The following is a 19,195-nucleotide window of genomic DNA, read 5'->3' on the forward strand; positions in this document are numbered from 1 at the left end:
GATGTGAGTTCTCGATATGATGACTTTACGTTATTTAGGTTGTGTTTGTATTTTGAAAAATATTTTTAAAAAATTATTTAAAATTTATTTTTTTATATTTATTTATCATTAAAAAAGTTGGTAAACAGAAAATGCTTTTCAGTTAAAAAAAAATTTGGCTTGATTTGCAGGAAAGTGTTTTCCTTTTATTTTGAACAGAAAACACTTTTTAAAAAGTTATGAAAAATTTATAAATATTATATTACTTGATGATTATAATAAATTTGGTCCTCAAACTTTTGATTGTTATATATATATATATATATATATATATATTGAATATTTGTTTTTCAATTTTATCTCTTAGAATTTAATTTTTATATTCATTTTGGTCCTCATTTTTATAATTTTTATTTGCTTTTATTATTTTTTAATTGAAATTTTTAATCTATTAAATTTGATCCTCATTCTTTTGATTGTTACTTATTTTATTTGAAATATTTTATGAAATGTTTTATTATTATTTTAATTTTCTTCATCTTTCAATTTTTTTATTTTTTAGATTTGATCTATATTATTTTAATTATTATTTATTTTATTTGAGATAATTTATGAAATTATATTTTTTTTTTCAATTTCATTCTCATTCAATTTTAATTTGTAAGATTTGTTTTTCATTATTTTAATAAGTTTGAGAAAAATAAAATATTAATAAGTTATTTTCCAGCTCATTTTCCATGACATAACCAAACACTGGAAAGTGTTTTTTCAATTTATTTTCTATCATATTATCAAAAATAAAAAAATAATTTATTTTCTCGGAATTCACTTTTTTAAAATTTATTTTCTAAAAAAAAAATACTTTCCAACAAATAAACCAACCTTAATCCTTTATGTTGATTGTGCGAAAGGATGATGCTCCAATAATTATTAGTAGATTTGCAAGTGCCTGCTCTCTTGTGTGACACTGGCCACTTTCACTTGATTCTGAATTGTGATTCCAATTTTATATTATCTTTTCTTTTTGTATCTATTTCTTTTATGAAAGTAAATTTCAAGAATAACTAATAAGGTATATTACTAGTTACTCCTTGTCTTGTTTAAATTGTTTTTTTTTTTTTAAGAAGCAAGTTATGTAACGAATTTGAACCAAAATCCAGTGAAAATTACTTTGTTCCAACCAGAAACGTTAGAATGAGAAAAGTACAATACTAATCAAATCAACTTAAAAAATTAATTATAGCAAAAAAAAATATTGAAATAGAATGATGACAAAGAACATATGTAAGTGGAAAGTTCACAGTGATTCATAGCTGAGGGAGCAAGCAGATCAATTTTATCCTGTGCATATTGTTCTGGCAAGAAGGAAGGGTGACAACTGACAAACCTTCATGAACTGTAAGTGGAAAGTCGGATTTGGATCCTGCCAAAAATAAGAATAGAATTAATAGTGGAACATGAAAATTTTTACCTGAAATTGCCTTAGATTACTGAAAAGAAAATAAACTACTTAGTAGCAATACCTCAATATGTTGGACGATTGAAGGAAAAGCTCTTTTTAACTGCTACTTTTTTGCTCCGCTAATGTTGGGAAAATATGTATGTTAGGAATGTGAGAAATCTTGGACCAATCTTTACCTTTCACCCTTTCACAACTTTCACCCAGCATAGGACTCAATCTGAGGGCAGTTCCATATTGTCAATTCTCTAAGAGAGGTGAGGTGTTGAAGCCCCTTGTGGTCAAGAGATTTCAGGTGTTTTAGGGAATAGATCTGAAGATATGTAAGACTTGAGGGCAGCAGCATCTCTTCAGGGAAGGATTCAACATTTTCGTCCCAACCAATTATAAAGTGTGAAAGAGAAGGGAGCGTTTGCAAGCCCCATTGCATGCGGCCTGCAATGAGTTTGTTGCAATTCCAAATCTAAAGTGATTGTAATGTGGAGGGAAAATCCCCTTCTGGACACAATTCAACTTCTAAACAATCACCTATTTTCAAATGGTTAAGGGATGGGAGGAGGGAATGCATGCTCTCAGGCAACTGCTTCAAGTTCCAGCATTGTTCTAAATGAAGTCGTGTCAAGACTGGAGCAGGTAACCCTCATTTGGGAAATGAAACTAATTTAGGGCACCCCCGGATTTCCAAAGAACGGAGAGAGGTGACATCATTGAGGGGTCTTTCATGTGTACATAGTGATTCCAGATCTGGACAGTCAGAGATAGAAAGAGTATTTAAGTTGGGGAGCAAGTCCAGTGCGACGCATTTGAGAGAAACCCAGCCCTTGATTGTAATTCCCTCTAAATCAGAGGGTGACCAACCCATTTGCTCAATTTGCTCGGGTAGGGACTCTAGGGAGTGGCATCCAGAAACAGAGAGAGAGAGCAGCCTAGGAATCCTAGGAAGTGGTGTCGCGAGCTGCTCACATCCACTAATTGTAAGTCTTGTTACACGTTGAAGGTGGTGACTAGGTAGGGCCTTTGCAAGGTTGGGGCATTCTTCAATTAAAAGCTCATCAAGAAGAGGGAAGGCTTCCCGGCTGTCTTCGTCTGAAATCCACTCGCGCCACTCTAGCATCCTTCATTTGCTAAAAAGTAATTTATTTTTAAATTTAAATTTAAAAAAAGTAAATTATGAAAAAGTGAATTATTTTTTTATATTTAGTAGTGTAATAAAAAATAAATTGAAAAACACATTCCAGTATTTGGTTATGTCATAGAAAATGAGCTATAAAATAACTTATTAATTTTTTATTTATTTCAAGTTTATTAAAATAATGAGAAACAAATCTTATAAATTAAAAATTTTAATGAGAATGAAATTGAAAAAAAATATAATTTTATAAATTATCTCAAATAAAATAAATAATAATCAAAATAATAGAGAACAAATCTAAAAATAAAAAAAAAAAATAAAAGATAAAGAAATTAAAATGATAATAATTACCATTTCATAAATTATTTTTAAATAAAATAAGTAACAATCAAAGAATAAAGATCAAATTTAATAGATAAAAAATTCAATTAAAAAAAGATAAGGAAAAGCAAATAACAATTATAAAAATAAGGACCAAAGTTAATATAAAAATTAAATTGTAAGGGATGAAACTGAAAAAATAAAAATTCAAAACAAAATATATATAGCAATCACAAGTTTGAGGACCAAATTTGATATAATCAGCAAATAATATGATATTTTTAAATTTTTTACAATTTTCAAAAAGTGTTTTTTGTTCGAAATAAAAGGAAAACACTTTTCTAAAAATCAAGGCAAATTTTCATTTGACTGTAAAGTATTTTTTGTTGACCAACTTTTCTAATGGCAATCAAACACAAGAAAATTTAAAAAGTGATTTCCCAGAAATTAATTTCTAAGAAACAAACACCTAGAATTCAAATAAAAGGTTCCTACTATTAAGACGATACCAAGAGTAGTATTATTAATGCCTTGTTTGTTTGTTCAGTGGAAAGTGGTTTTTTTAAAATTATTTTTCAAACTTTTTTGTATTTATATGTCATTAGAAAAATTAATCAACAAAAAATATTTTCCGGTCAAAGAAAAATTTGGTTTGATTTCAGAAAAGTGTTTTTCTTTTTTTCGAGCAAAAAGTATTTTTCAAAAGTTTGAAAAAATTAAAAACATCATATTATAACAAATTTGGTCCTTAAAATTTGATTGTTATATATTTTGTTTTGAATTTTTTTTCTCAATTTCACTCCTTAGAATTTGATTAAATTTGATTTTTATATTAACTTTGGTGCTTATTTTATGATTGTTATTTGTATTTCTCTTATTATTTTTTTAATTGAAATTTTTATCTATCAAATTTGGTCCTCATTCTTTTAGTTGTTACTTATTTTTTTTGTAATAATTTATGAAATTGTAATTACTATTATTTTAATTTTCATCATCTTTCAATTTTTTATCTTTTAAATTTGATCTTCATTATTTTAATTGTTATTTATTTTATTTGAGATAATTTATGAAATTATATTTTTTTTCAATTTCATTCTCATTCATCTTTTTAATTTGTAAGATTTATTATTTATTATTTTAATAAACTTGAAAAAAAAATATTAATAAGATCTTTTCTACCTCATTTTCCATGATATAATCAAACACTAGATGTTTTTCAATTTATTTTTCATCATACTACCAAACAAAAAATAATTCACTTATAGGAATCCCACTTTTCAAGAAAACTATTTTTCAAAAAGAAACTACTTTCAAGTAAACAAACAAGGTTTAAAAGTTGTGTCTGTTTCTGCTAGCTTTTACGTTTACAGTGAAACAAACGTAACAGAATGTTTAATAACAAACCAAATGTGTTTTATAATACAGGGCCTATAAAAAAATTGAGTTTGAAACGCTAATTGTTTTCTGCTAGCTAATTGTTTTGGAGTGAGAGAAATAAGTGTTTTTTTTTTAATGAGTTCGATGTTTTTTTTTTTTTTCATATGACTATAATTTTAATTGGTTTTATTTTTTGATGGCCCCACTTTTTTAGTGTTGTTTTTTTTTATATAGATATGTAGAAATAGTATTTATAAGAAAGAAAAGATATTTTGACATTTTATTTAATATTTTTTTTAAGTGTATAAAAATAAATATGAAAGAGTGAAAATAATATTTTTTTAATTTTTAACTTTTTTATTTAACACACCCTTTGTAAATGCTCTTATGATTTGGACTCAATTTAAGTGGGTTAAATATTGTGGGATATTCCATCTTTCTTTCTTTTTTTTTAAATTGTACTCTGTTTGTCTTTGTTTTATTTTGCTAGAAATTACATCTTAAAGAAAAAGGGTTTGATTGGAAAAAACTTAACCATATTTAGTTATTTGGGAATAGGTTATTATAATTTCTTAATTATAAATCTAACAAGTTAACTTAGCTGAAATAATTTAATATAAAACTTTGTTATTATTAAATTAAAAAAATAACATTTTAAAATCTTTCTAAATTAAAGTATTTTTTACGGGATGTTAATTAATTTTATGAATATTGTTTCCGGATGTGTACGTGTATGCGTGAATTGCGCGGGCAAGGAAAATGGAGTTAGGTAGCGCATCAACTCGGTCTGTCCTTGCTTCATTTGCCAAGAAACCCCATCGGTTGAGAAAGTGAGAGGAAAATGGAGTAACTTGGTTTGTCCTTGCTTTCTTCGCCGGGTTTGACTGGAATAATTATTTGCCAATCTTTCTTTTCACGTGATGTGCTAATAATGCACAAGAAGACTTCACTTTATTTCTTCTCTCCTTTTCTTTTATCACTTTTATTTCATTGATGAAGTGATAAATAAATTATAAATTAGCTGATGACCATTGCTATAAAGTAGATAAATAAACAATTTAATCAAAGTTAAATAATAAATAAAAGATAAAAAAAGTTTTTGAATTTCGAATTTTTGGGGAAGGGAAGAGACTAGAGAAAGAGATGGAGAATTTATTTTTTTTTAATTTTTGAAGGTGCGGGAAAAGAGAAAGGGAGAAAGGATGTGGATTTTATATAATTAAGGGTTTGATTTATTTTTGGAATCAGTTGCAGATTTGATGTTGCCAAGCACGTCAATAACGAAAAATCCGTTGCAAATTACATACATAATTTAATTTCTTTAATCCCTTTTAGCAATGGATTTTCTATTACTAAATTCTTTGTTGATATTAAAAAAATCATATATGCACATTCTGTTGTTAAATTAGCAAAAGAAATATTCCGTGCTAAAATTCGATGATAATAGCTCCCCGTCCAAAAGGACAATTGTTTTTTAAGGGTGGTGCTGGCAGTTCAAAAATCTGAAACAGAATGATGATTTATGTATTTATGGAAATGAATGAAAGACAATAATTATGGAAGAAAAATAAGCATAGAATTAATAGTGGAACATGACAAATTTTAACTGAAATTGCCTTTGATTACTGAAAAAAAAAAACTATTTAGCAGCAATACCTCAATAGTGGACAATTGAAAAAAAACCTCCTTTTAACTGAAATATCTATGTGAGGAATGTGAGAAATCTTGGGCCAATCTTTACCTTTCTCCCTTTCACAACTTTCACCCAGTATAGGACAATTGCGAATATAAAGAGCAGAAAGGGAGGAGGGCAACCCCTCTTCTGGCATTGACTCAATCAGAGGGCAGTAACTTATAGCCAAATCGCTAAGAGAGGTGAGGTGTTAAGCCCCTTGTAGTCAAGAGATTTCAGGTGTTTTAGGTTAGAGATCATAATATATTTAATACTTGAGGGCAGAAGCATCTCTTCAGGGAAGGATTCAATATTTTCGTCTTCACCAATAAAAAACACTGAAAGAGAAGGGAGCGTTTGCAAGCCCCATTGCATGCGGCCTGCAATGAGTTTGTTGCAATTATAAATCACAAGTGATTGTAATGTGGAGGGAAAACCCCCTTCTGGACACAACTCAACTTCTGAACAACCAAATATTCCCAAAAACGAAAGGGATGGGAGGAGGGAAGGCATACTCTCAGGCAGATGCTTCAAGTTTTCGGCAATCTTGTCAACACAAGTTGTTTCAAGACTGGAAGCAGTAACCCTCCTTTGGGGAATCGATGAACTAATTTAGGGCACCACCGGATAGACAAATAATGGAGACAGGTGAGATCATTGAGCGGTCTTTCATGTGCACATAGGCTGCCTTCGCCTGAAATCCACTCGCGCCACTCTGGCATCCTTCTAAAAGATAATGTTTTGAGGGATTCAAATGGCTTCTTCATAGCAGTACAATTCCCATAGAACTCAGAGCCCACAGTCCTCAACTTTAATCGAATCCTTCAATGGAGAGATCTCTAAAGAAGCTATTGCCCGAGCGGTGGTAAGGAGGTGCAGTTTGTACATCGACTGAGCTTCAAGGACACTATTTTTGAGAAAGAGGACTCTCCTACCCACTCCGGAAACCTTATACCTCCATAACCATCAATCTCAAGATCCTTCACCTCTCTATTTGGCTCTAATTTCTCAAGTGTGTGCTTGTTACGTGCTTGCGGTCGTCATGAGTGTCACCATCCATGTAAACCTCAGCTTATCAAGGTGCTTTTTTATCTTTCAAATTTGCCTTTTTTTTTTTTTTTTTTTTTTTTTCAGGCATCCCGAGCATCCACCACGTTTTGAAGGTTCCGAATATGAAGTTCTCCCCGTAGATGTCGTAGCTTTCCCAATTCTTTAAAGCTAGTCTCACTCTGTCTTCCCACGAGAAAGGCAGGCAACGTTTGGAGCTTTGTCAGTTGACCTATATGTGGTGGCATCTCTTTCAATTGCGTGTCTGAGATGTTAAGATACCGCAAGTTGATTAACCTTTCAAGAGATGCAGGCAACCTTTCGATTCTTGTTCCTTGAAGATTCAAATGTCGTAAATGCTTCAAATTTACAAGATCAGGTAGACTAGCAAGTTGGTCGCAATATTTCAAGATCAACGTTTGCAAATTGAGAAGAGTACTCACTTCTTCAGGCAACGTTACTAAATCTAACCGACAAAGATGCAAATACCGCAAATGCTTCAACTTGCTAGTTGAACAAAGCATTTTAGCTACACCAGCACAGTTAGACAAGGACAGCACTCGTAGGCGCCCAAGTGTTGACAATTTATGAAAGACCTCATTATAAAAACGGGGAGAACCATAGTAATTGCTGGCACAAAATTGGAAAGTGCGTAGAAGTTGGGCTTCACGGATGTTTTCTAATTTTGTGCTTGAAAAACCGCCTCCCTTATCTACTGCGAGTGATAAATGTCAAGTCCTTCTGGTGGCCTTGGAAGAATTATTTTCCCCCAACCTGAAGCAAAATTGACCGGACACATGGGTAGCCAAGTCATGCATGAGATCGTGCATCACAAATGATGAGGGAGAGGCACTTGATTGCTGGAAAAAGGACCTTGACAAGAGATCATCAAAGCACTCAGCACCAGCTCTTTCCATCTCATCATCTACAGAGTGGACTAAGAAGCCCTCTGCCATCCACAGGAGCACTAATTCATCCTTTTGAAATTCATAGTCTTTTGGAAATATGGCACAATAAGCAAAACATTGCTTCAGATGTGGCAGGAGATAAAGATAACTTAATCTCAAAGCTGGGAGGATATTGTCTTTGCGTAAATCCCATAGATTGCTTTCCAATAACTTCTCCCACTCCTCGACATCTCTTTTGGTGCGTAGCAGACCTCCGAGTGTTACTGCAGCTAGAGGAAGGCCTTTACACTTTCTCGCTATAGCTCTACCAATTTCTTGTAACTCTTCGTGAGCAGTGGGATTTTCACCACGAAACGCATGTCTGGCAAACAAGGACCAGCAGCTGTCTTCCGTCAATTCTTTTAGATGATGAGTTGGAACAGTTCTCATGACTGATGCTACACTTTCATTGCGAGTTGTAACAAGAATCTTACTCATCCCTTGTGCTCCGTACTTCAGGGGGGTAAGCAACTTGTCCCACTTAGCATAATCTTCATTCCAAACGTCATCTAAAACAAGCAAAAACCTCTTTCCCTGCAATATCTTCTTCAACTGAAGCTGGAGAATATTCAGACTATCAGAATCAGCCTTTGAACCGACCTCCTCATGGATCATCTTGGTTAACGTCAAACACTGAAATCTTCTGAAACACAAAAAAAAACCCAAGCTTTGAGGTCGAACCCCTCTTGTACTCTTCTGTGATTGTATACAAGCTGGCAAGTGTGGTTTTTACCAACCCCGCGCCCATCCCCCTTATGGGAACGACACCCTGGGTTTTCTTCATTTGCATCATCTGATAGAAGCAACTTCAGTATTGCTTCCCTGTCATCATCTCTACCATAAACACCACGTTCATCCACCAGAGAAGTTGTTGGCCTTTTTAGGCGTTGATGGTTCTTTCCCGTGCGGTTTGATCAAACCAAGGGCATCCTTTCGTTTGAACTAAGTGATCTAGTCTCTCCTGGAGGCCTCTTGATTTTTCTTCCATCTCTCTCATTACCTTTATTTCAAGCGGGTTAATGAAGGTTTGAGCTTCAGCTTCCACCTCCTGCCGTAGAGCTTCATAAGCAATCTCATCCAAGAAGTCGTCGGCCTCATAGACAGCGTCTTTATACTCGGCCAGCCACTCCCGCACATCTGTCTTTGTTATCTGCTTCTCCTCAGCATCGTCAAGCAGCCCACCACCAGATATCATTGTTGTCTTCAACCTCTTCAGCGGCCTATCGTCAGACAAAAATCTGGGATTCAATTTACTTGAAACTTCTTCGACAATCTTTGAATTAATTTTGATTCATGCCTGCGCATAGAAAAAGAAAGTCATCACTCATCGATGAAAGATAATCTTTTGAATTTAATGCAAATTTAAAATACAAAAACATAATAAGAGTAAAAGTTATAAGCATTTGCTATTGATACAAGGAAAGAAAAGAAGTCATACCCATTTTGCGATACTGTGAGATCCAGCCCAGATAAATTGCAGCCTCCACGAGAGCTTTTCTCCACTTTTGCACCTTCTCCATTTCTTCCTTAAAACGTTCTCATGCTTATCAAAGCTTCAGCAAAACTCCCCGTCTGTTTTCTAATATCAGAAGGATCAATATCTCATAGAAAACAGGTATAACAATCTGACCAGTTTGTGTGTTCTGCAATCCAAGAATCTTTTCAAGTTCATCAAGACACCAAGTGGAGAGAAGCATAGCCCTTTGAGAAAAACCACTATAGAAATCTTGGATTCTTGTATTGCTTTTGAGGAGTTGTAAGGAGATTTCTTCACCTATACGACAGTTCGTCGTCATCTCGAAATGTACGGATTCCTGCTTTCTGTAAAGCAGTGAAAAGATGATCCGTTAAAATTTTTGCGAGTATCTTCACCCTCTAAAACTTAGAAATACATCGTAATCCCAACCAGGTCCTAGACGTGAAGAAGAAGAAGACGCCATGAACATCTAGTAGTGGTTGCTGCACGTAGGCGATGAGAGAGGGGCAGTAAAGTTTATAATGAATGTCACCTTCCCTCTTTCTTATGAAGCACTTTTAGTATTTGTGTTTCGAATTTAGTTTTTAAAAAAAAAATGAATTTTTTTTATATTTTAAAATTTATTTTAATATATGATATTAAAAATTATTTTTTAAGAAAAAAACATTTTTATACATTGATTATGAGGACTTCCATCGTAAATTATTATGTTTTTTTTAATGCTTTGTTTAAAAAACATTATGCATTGATTATGAGACTTCTTGGATATTCAAGGAAAGTGCATAAAGCTACTTCCCAGGAATACCATTGTAAACTCTGAGGGCTAAAGCAATGTAAACAGTAACTTCTTTACATGCATACTTAAAAATAAAAAACAGAGAGGCCAGGTGATGCATGAAAGTGGGAGATTGTAGAGTTCAAATAAGCAGATCCTATTATTAAGACACTGCAAAAAGTAAGTACTATTAAACAGTGATTTGTGACGACCTAACTTGAGTCAAAATTCAAATAAAGCAAGAAACCGAGTTGGCCTTTGCATAATTTTTGATTGATTTTCTGGTAACTGCGAGACCATGTAAACGGTTAACCTAATTAAAACTAAAAATTAACTTTCTAATTTTTTTTAAAAAACATCTTTTTTATTTTAAAAAAATCTCTTAAAATGATAGCTTGTATAAAATTTAATAACTACAATATAAATAAATAAATATATTATATATATATAATATATATATATATATATATGATTTGTTAGTCAATCCATGCAAGACATTACCTTTAATCATACAACAACAACGAACTTTTAACCCTTGTGCAGTTACATGTTGCCAAATAAAAAATATAAACATGATGTTTTTTATTGTGTGCTTTACATTATCAAATGAAATCTATAGAAATGTAAAAGCTACTGTAAAGAATTTATAAAATATTAGGGGGTTTGATATTTTTTAAATATTTTATTTATAAATTTATTAAAATAATATTTTTGTTGTATTTTAATGGTTATGTTATGAATTTGAATTCTTTTAAGAACACTAAATATTTATATGATTGTGATTAAAATTATATAATCATGCAATTAAATTCTGAACAGTGTTGTGAAACAAATGTTTATAATAAATAATAAAAAAAAAAATAAATACCAACCATGAAATGGATCGTTTGGCTCCATGCCCTTACCCCCCATCAATTCGTTGTCTATTATCATGCCATGCCTATCTTTAGCTATGATTGAAAAGAAAAAACACAAAAAACAGCTGATGTCACAGAAATTTCTTCAGTGTAGATCCAAAGCTCGTTAGGTTACAACCTTAGTTTGCAGGCCTCATAGAAATTTCCTAATCCAGGGGAATAACCAACAAGAAAAGGTTAGGATAGCAACCTGAAGTATCTTTTTATTTATAAAATTTATAAAATAATATTTTTTTTAAAAAAATTATTTACCATTAACTTATCAAATTTTTAAAAAAACAATTTTCGTGTAAAGAACTAGCAAAAAACTTTCTCTCTCTCGGCTCTGTCACTGCTATACATTGTTATGTTTCTGGACTCCATTTTACTCGGTTTGTCTTCGATTTATTTACGTAGGAAATTCCATCTTTGAAAAAAAGTTGGGTTTGAAGTTTGATTGGAAAAAACATCACTAAATAAAATGCCAAGTTTTTTCACTTCTTCAGGCAACGTACTAAATCTGACAAAGAAATCCAAGTAGCGTAAATACCTTTAACTTGAAAATGTGTTAGGAAATATAGTTGTTTGTTTTAAAATATATTTTAATGAAAATGTTTTAAAAGAATATTTATTTAATTTTTAAATTAATATTTTTAATATCTATAGATTATTTTAATACATGATATCAAAAATAAATTTTTTAAAATAAAAAAATATTTTTTTTTTAAATATATTTTTCAAGTGAAAAATATTATTAAAAATAATCATTACTACACTCCCAAACACCCCTTAAACTTGTTATGCTTTGGAGTCTGTTTATGTTGGGTAAGGGTGTACAGAGTGTTGGTAACCAGTTGTTTTTTAATTGACTTTTCCCCAAATTTCATTATTAATATTGTATTTTCATTAGGAATTAAGATTCATGTGTTTTTTTTTTTTATTATTAGGTTATTTTACCTCATTATTAGTATTTTTAATAGTGCTTTACGGGTTATCTTTATTTATTATTAACCTAGGTTGTGAGCTTCCATATGTTAACTTGTTTACTTTTTTTAGGTTATTTTTTAATTGATTTTTTTTAATAATATCCTCCAATATTCGATTTGTTTAGGAATTAGACTTTATAGTCTCATAATCTAGATCATTGAAATTTAATAAAATTAACTTTTGGTTGACCCAATTCAATCTATTACTTTGTTATCTTCATATTAAAAAAAATATATTTTCATATTGAATTTTTTTTCTAAGTCAAACTATGTTCTTACAAGTTGTTTCGGTTGTCTTTTAAACAAGCTAAATCAATTGAGTCATATCGGGTCAATCCCTACATGATTTATTTATTTATCTTTAATTTTATTTTTTTAATATTTGGTTGGTTAAGAATTAGACTTCATAATTTATTTTTTATAAGATTATTCATAATTCTCATAATTTCGGATAATGAATTTTGACAATGTTAACTCCCTAGTTGGCCCATATCAATCTAATTTGTTGTTATTTTAAATATTATTTAAAAATTATTTTTAAATTAAACTATATTTTTACGATTTCCAATCAATGCCACAGCCATCATGGTTTCTCCTCTTTGAAAAAAGGTGCAGATGAAAAGATGAAATCTTATGAAGGAAAAAAAGTCCAAGTGTACTGGGAAAAAGAAGAGCAAACTTACAGTAGGATAGATACATAGTTAGAGTTGGAGATTTTTGTGGATGAATATAAAATTAAAGTAGATTGCTGTCGAGCTACAGAAACTCGAGCAAACTTTCCAACAGGCGCGGCCAATGAGACCTTGATTTGCCAAGTTGTCACTATTTTAAAAATCGGGTTTGACAGAACTGTAGCTGCACAATGCGGGCGAAAGCTCTGGGCCAATCCTTCTGTTTCTCCCAATGACATTTTGCAGAAAAATTAAATTAATGTTCCTTGTTTATCACAACGAATAAAAAAAAGATGCTGCAGGAGTTGATACCGGATCGAGATTTGAGTTCAAGAACAAGTTGAAATAATGTGCTCAGCAAGAATGCTGAACAAACAAATTGAGTTTACTTGAGCAGAGACAGCTGTGAGATGACTGGGAAACAATAAAAAAAAAATAAAAATTGGTCATACTTCAGCTGTAATCATGAATAAAGAAGTGTAAAACCCAAATAAATTAGCTTTAAGCCAGTACGACCAAGACAAGTTGCAGTTCACTCTACCAAATGCCCTGTGTCGCCAATGAACAAGAAATCTCTAACGAAGAACAAAGAACCTATCCTATTACTGACATACAATTTTTAGTGGCTGGTTATGTTATTCTGTGTCTGAGATTAATTCTTTCCATGAACAAGAAATATTGCTGAACTTTTTGTACTGTCAGTCAGTAATAGCTTGGCATTAGATGGTATGTATTCTACTATTCAGACCCAGAAGCATAAGAATTTCTTAAAGAAAAGAAGAGCAATCATCAAATTAATCTTCAATTAAGTTCTTAAAAAAATTGTCTCTTTATTGTAACTCCAAAATGTTCACAAATTCTGATATTAAGTTTTAGAGATTTTTTTAATGCAAAATCATCGAGTTCCCTATGTACCACTTATTGATAAATTGCTTTTTCAAAAACTGAGATTGGACCTCAGTTTTTAAATGGGATCCATATAAAATAAAAATACGAATTTAACTTAATCAAACATTTCAGTCCTGCGTTTATTTTCTAGCTTACAGCTGCAGTGCAAAACAGGCATGAAAAAATGGTGAGCGAACCTAAAAATGAACCCTTGTATTGGAGTAGTATCAATTTTGACTGCAAGGAAGATGTTTGTATCAATTAATGTTGTTCCAAATAATTTTTGATTTCTCAATTGGAACTTTGTTCAGTGCAATTTTTTTACAGAATTCATAGCAAATATAGATGTAAAGATTAATTAAAATTTTCTAAAACTTGGGGGACACAATTGACACAAAATTTATTACGACAAAATAAGCACTCCTGATTGAATTTATTATCGATTATTCTTTCTCTTTTTTTGTTATCTGTTGTTGCGGATTATGGTTTGTAATTTGATAATGGGCTGTGTATTAACGTTATCGTGTTCAAGTAAAAAGCTTGGTGATGTTTAGTGGCTGAACCAGCTCAGACAGGATAACATCCTCAATGCTGCTGTAAACTACATGTCCCCTTACTCAAGAAATTTGAGGCCCTCTCAAAGTCATCAAAATTACTCTCTACTATCACTCTGTTTCTTTCTCCTGATGCAACACAAGTTCGAGTAATAATTACTTTGCCACATTAACCCTCTTCAAAAGGCCAATCTCACGCTACAATATTCATCAATTCTAGCTCACAATCCTATAAATAGCCTCTTCTAACATTCCCCTACGGCTTTTTTTCTTATTCACACACAGCTCCTCTCTTATTCTTGACATTTTCCGGCACTAGTAATGGCAAGTTCTCTGAGCAATCCCCTATGATCATATCCGAAAAAAGCATGGAGAAAATGGCACGCCTGCATTTCTACTTTCACACTATTCAAAGTGGGGAAAACCAAACAACCATGAGAATTGCTGGACCAGCAAAGACAATGGTAGCTTTGTCAGGACTTTCATGGTGGATGATCCATTAACTGGAGAGCCAGAACCTACTTAAAAACTTGAGGGAGGAGCACGGGGTATGTATGTTTTTGCTTCTCAACATGAATGTGGATTGCTTATGGTTTTGAGTTTTGGTTTTGTTGAGGGTATGTACAATGGGAGTGCCCTGAGTATTCTAGGTCACAATCCAGACTTCGATAATGCCAGGTTGTTGGAGGTTGCGGTCTTTTCCGGTTCACTCGAGGCTATTCATTGTTGAAGACGATCTCATTCAGTCCGAAGACAAGAAATGCTGTAGTTGAATGCAATGTAACTGTTGTGCACTTCCGAATGTTCTTATTATTAGTGGTATCTGCAGTTTTTCCTTTTCCCCATTTGTTCTACCTAGTGTCTCCTTGTTGAACATGTCCGCTGCTTTTCGAAAGCAAGTATTTTGATATTCCTAGCAATGTTGTTCAAGAGTTCAGAATGATATTATTAAGCTCCATGAATGCAACTAGCTGAGGAAACGATTACAAAAAGGTGCAAGCACAACTATATGAGAGATAGAACACAATTTACAAGATGAATATCCGCAAGCATAGAGTTACAAACTTGCCAGAAACCAGCTCTAAACCAGGCCATTGTTCAACTCAAAGGAAACACTAACTGGCAAACAAGTCAGGCTCAGAACTTAAGAATGAAGAGATGGATATCCTCCGAGAGAAGCTAGCAAACTATCAATCTATCTTCGGCCACAGCTGACGAAGCCTGCTTGGAGTTCATTTATTAAAGTTAGAGTAAAATATGCAAATCTTTCTGTCAAATTGTGATTTGTAACTAACGAAGTAAAGAAATAAGGATTCGTGGTACCTTATAATAATGGATGAATCAAGGACTAATCAAGATATATACAAGTATGGGATGTGAGAAACCTTGAGCCAATCCTCCCCATTAGGTCTTTTGCACCTTTCTTTCAGCAAATTACACTTGAAGATAAATAGATGAGAAAGAGAGGAGGGGAGTCCCTCTTCTGGCAAAGTCTGGAGATTGGGGCAGTGCCAGATCTGCAATTCTCTAAGAGAAGTGAGGTGTTGAAGCCCTTTGTGGTCCAGAGATTTTAGATTTGAAAGACGCCTAATTTCAAGAGTCGTAAGACTGGAGGGGAGCAGCATCTCCTCTGGGAAGGATTCCACCTCATCGCACATAGCTATTGTAAAACTTGAAAGAGAATTGAGTGATCGCATATCCCATTGCTTGCGATTCCTGATGAGTTGTTTGCAATTCGTAACACTAAATGCTTTCAATTCTAAGCCTCTTATTTGAAAGGACTGAAGTTCTGGACAATTGCTTAGAGACAATCTGATCAGGGAAGGCAGCAAGGAATGCATGCGCTCAGGGAAGGATTCCAAATTCAAGCACCTGTGCAAATCAAGCTCTCGTAAATTTGAGGGAGGATTAGAGCCTCCAATCCAAACCGGAAATCTTGTACCCCCGTACCCTTCTAAGCGGAGAATCTTCAAATTGACATGAGGCTGTAATTGATCCAAAACACGTTCATGCAGTGAATTATTAGTTTCATCCTCCCACAATAACTCCAAACTCTCAAGGTCCGCTTTACCCTTCAAATCGGCTTTAGAAGCATCTTGAGCATCCACCACGTTTTGAAGATTGCGAATGCAAAGTTCTCCACACAAATGCTGAAGCTTCCCCAACTCTTTAATGCTAGATCCACTTTGATTTCTAGATCCACTATGATTTCCACTTTGATTTCTAGATACACTTTGATTTCCCAAAGAAAAAGAAGTTAATGTTCGGAGCTTTGCTAGTTTGCCCATTTGTGGCGGCATCTCTAGGAGTCTTGTTCCTGTGATGTCAAGATGCCGCAAGTTGATCAACCTTCCCATGCCAGCAGGCAACTTATAAAGCCTAAAACACCATGTCAAGATTAAAGTTTGCAAATTATACAAACCACATATAGATTCTGGTAACTTTGTAAGGTCTGTCCGAGAAAGTTTCAGATATCGCAAATGCTTCAACTTGGCAATTGAATCAAGAAATGGTAAAGGCTCAAGGATACAGGGGGGCATAGACAACACTCTTAGGCGCTCAAGCATCGGCAAAAGTTTACATATTACCTCAGCAGATATTGATTTATCTTTTGATAATATTAAGGTGCGCAACAAACGAGGGTTGCAAACGGCCTCGAACATTTGAGAGATGTCATGTTCTTTTACTATGCATGATAAGTGGCGAGTCCTTCGAGAAGTGTTGCTCGAGCCATTACCCTCCAACCGGAAGCAAAATTCTCCAGATGTGAAAGCAGCTAAATGATTCATGAGGTCATGCATGATGAATAATGATGGATCGCGACTTGATTGTTGTAAAAATGATCTCGATACAAGATCATCGAAGAACTCAGCCCCTATTTCTTCCATCTCCTTATTCCCTCCGGGTTGAACTAGAAAGCCTTCTGCCATCCATAAAAGGATCACGTCTTTCTTGTTGAATTCATAGCCTTCGGGAAATATCGCACAATATGAAAAGCATTGTTTTAGATACGATGGCAGGCAATGATAACTCAACTGTAGAGCTGAAAGGACTTTGTCATTTGGTGAATTCCACAAATTGCTTTCCAATATATTCCTCCATTCCTCGCCTTTTCTTTTGGATCTCAGGAGACCTCCAAGTGTTTTTGCAGCCAAAGGTAGGCCGCTACATTTTTTTGCTATTTCTCTACCAAATTCTTCCAACCCTGTATATGCGCTGAAATTTCCTCCATCAAATGCCACTTTTTTCAACACCAGCCAACACTCATCATTGGACAAGCTCTGCAAACGATGAGATGGAAAAGTAGACTTGACTGATGCTACATTTTCGCTGCGTGTCGTGACTAAGATCTTACTTCCTTTTCTCACAGACATGAAAGGTTTCAGCAAAAAATCCCAGGCCGCTTGATCCTCACTCCAAACATCATCTAAAACAACCAAAACCCTGTTCCCCCTCAATTTTTTCTCCAGCTCGCAATGAATCTGATTCTCAGTCATGTTATCGCACTTCGGCAGACCGACCTGCTTGAGAATATCTCTTGTGACCTTGAGAATATTAAATTCTTCTGACACATAGACCCATGCTTTGAGATCAAACAACTTCGTCCCATTTCTGTCTTCTAAGAGTTCGATTTTTCTGTAGACAAGCTGAGCAAGGGTGGTTTTACCCACCCCGCCCATACCCACAATTGGAACCACATCTAGTTGTCTTTCTTCAGCGTCGTCTGGCAGCAGCAATGCCATTATATTTTCCCTGTCATCCTTCCTGCCAAAAACATGAGATTCATCTACCAGAGCAGTTGTTGGTATTTTCTGTGATGGCAAGAGTGGTATTCTTCCAACGCTTTCTGTTAAATGAAGGGAATCCTTCTGTTGCAACAAGTCTTGAAGAATCTGAAGGATCTTTTCTAACTCCGGTTGCATCTCTCCCATCCCCTTCTTACATGGAACAAGGGAAGTGAGGAAGCTCCGCACCTGATCTGAGAAGGTCTCACTTTGAGGTTCAGCTTCAAACTTCAATTGCAAAGCTTTATAAGCAATCTCGTCCAAGAAGTCATCAGCCTGGTAGAGAGCATCCTTGAGGTCGTCGAGCCACCCTTTCACTGCTGGATCAGTTATGTGCTTCTCCTCTGCATCATTGAGAAGTTTGCCAACTGCTCTCACGATAGACTTCAATTTCCTCAGCTGTCCATCGTCAAGCTTTTGCCTTTTGAAGAAGTCCTTAACCTCTGAGGAGGCTATCCTGTCGACCAAAACCTCAATGATAGCAGAGAGAAGTGATTCTCCGATCAATGCCAGAGCCATCATGGTTTCTCCTCTTTGAAAAAAGGTGCTAGATGAAAAGATGAAATTTTATGAAGAAAAAAGTCGAAGTGTACTGGAAAAGAAGAGCCGCACAGATTTGAGATTAGTTTGGATGAAAGAACTAACAGTTGGATAGATTCATAGTTGGGATGACTATAAAATTAAAGTAGGATTGCTGTCGATTCATAGTTGGGATGACTATAAAATTAAAGTAGGATTGCTGTCGAGCTGTAGAAATTGAGCAAACTTTCCACGAGGTGGGCCAATGAGCCTTGACTTGCAAGTCGTCGCTTATTTTAAAGAGTGGGGTTGAGCATTCCGTAGCTCCACATGCGGGCGAAGACCTGGGCCAATCCTTCTGTTTCTCCCATTGACATTTTGCAGAAAATTATAAAAACTATAGCCGCCTTGGTCCGACATTTTATTAAACAGAATCTAGAAGAAAAAGTAATTTGTTTTCCCTTCGTCAGGTCAGAAGATCAACTTGCTGATATGCTTACAAAAGCGGTCTTCAACAAAAACTTTCACAGCTCTCTTGACAAGCTTGGTATCAAAGACATTTTTTCACCAACTTGAGAGGGAGTGTTGGCATGAGCTGTACAAACCTACACACAATAGGAAACTATACATGTAATATTCTAGTATATCTTCTATTTATGTAAATCCCGATTGTTATGGGATAGTATTTGATTTCTTTCCAAAGACAGCTA

At 33.9% G+C, this 19,195-nt stretch overlaps 1 protein-coding gene and 1 pseudogene across 1 annotated transcript; both read right to left on the reverse strand.

Moving 5' to 3' along the window:
* Positions 1–1,637: 1,637 nt before the first annotated feature.
* Positions 1,638–9,874, reverse strand: LOC118054598 (putative disease resistance RPP13-like protein 1; annotated as a pseudogene).
* Positions 9,875–14,392: 4,518 nt separating this feature from the next.
* On the reverse strand, positions 14,393–18,665 carry LOC118054261 (putative disease resistance RPP13-like protein 1). Its single transcript, XM_073408228.1, has 2 exons — positions 15,505–18,665; positions 14,393–15,402 (listed from the first exon to the last, which is right to left on the reverse strand). The coding sequence occupies exon 1, from the start codon at positions 18,486–18,488 to the stop codon at positions 15,534–15,536; it is 2,955 nt and encodes a 984-aa protein (XP_073264329.1). The 5' UTR covers positions 18,489–18,665; the 3' UTR covers positions 14,393–15,402; positions 15,505–15,533.
* Between the last annotated feature and the right edge of the window lie 530 nt (positions 18,666–19,195).

This window comes from Populus alba, chromosome 3 (assembly GCF_005239225.2).
Source record: "Populus alba chromosome 3, ASM523922v2, whole genome shotgun sequence".
In the NCBI taxonomy this organism is placed as follows: Eukaryota; Viridiplantae; Streptophyta; class Magnoliopsida; order Malpighiales; family Salicaceae; genus Populus; species Populus alba.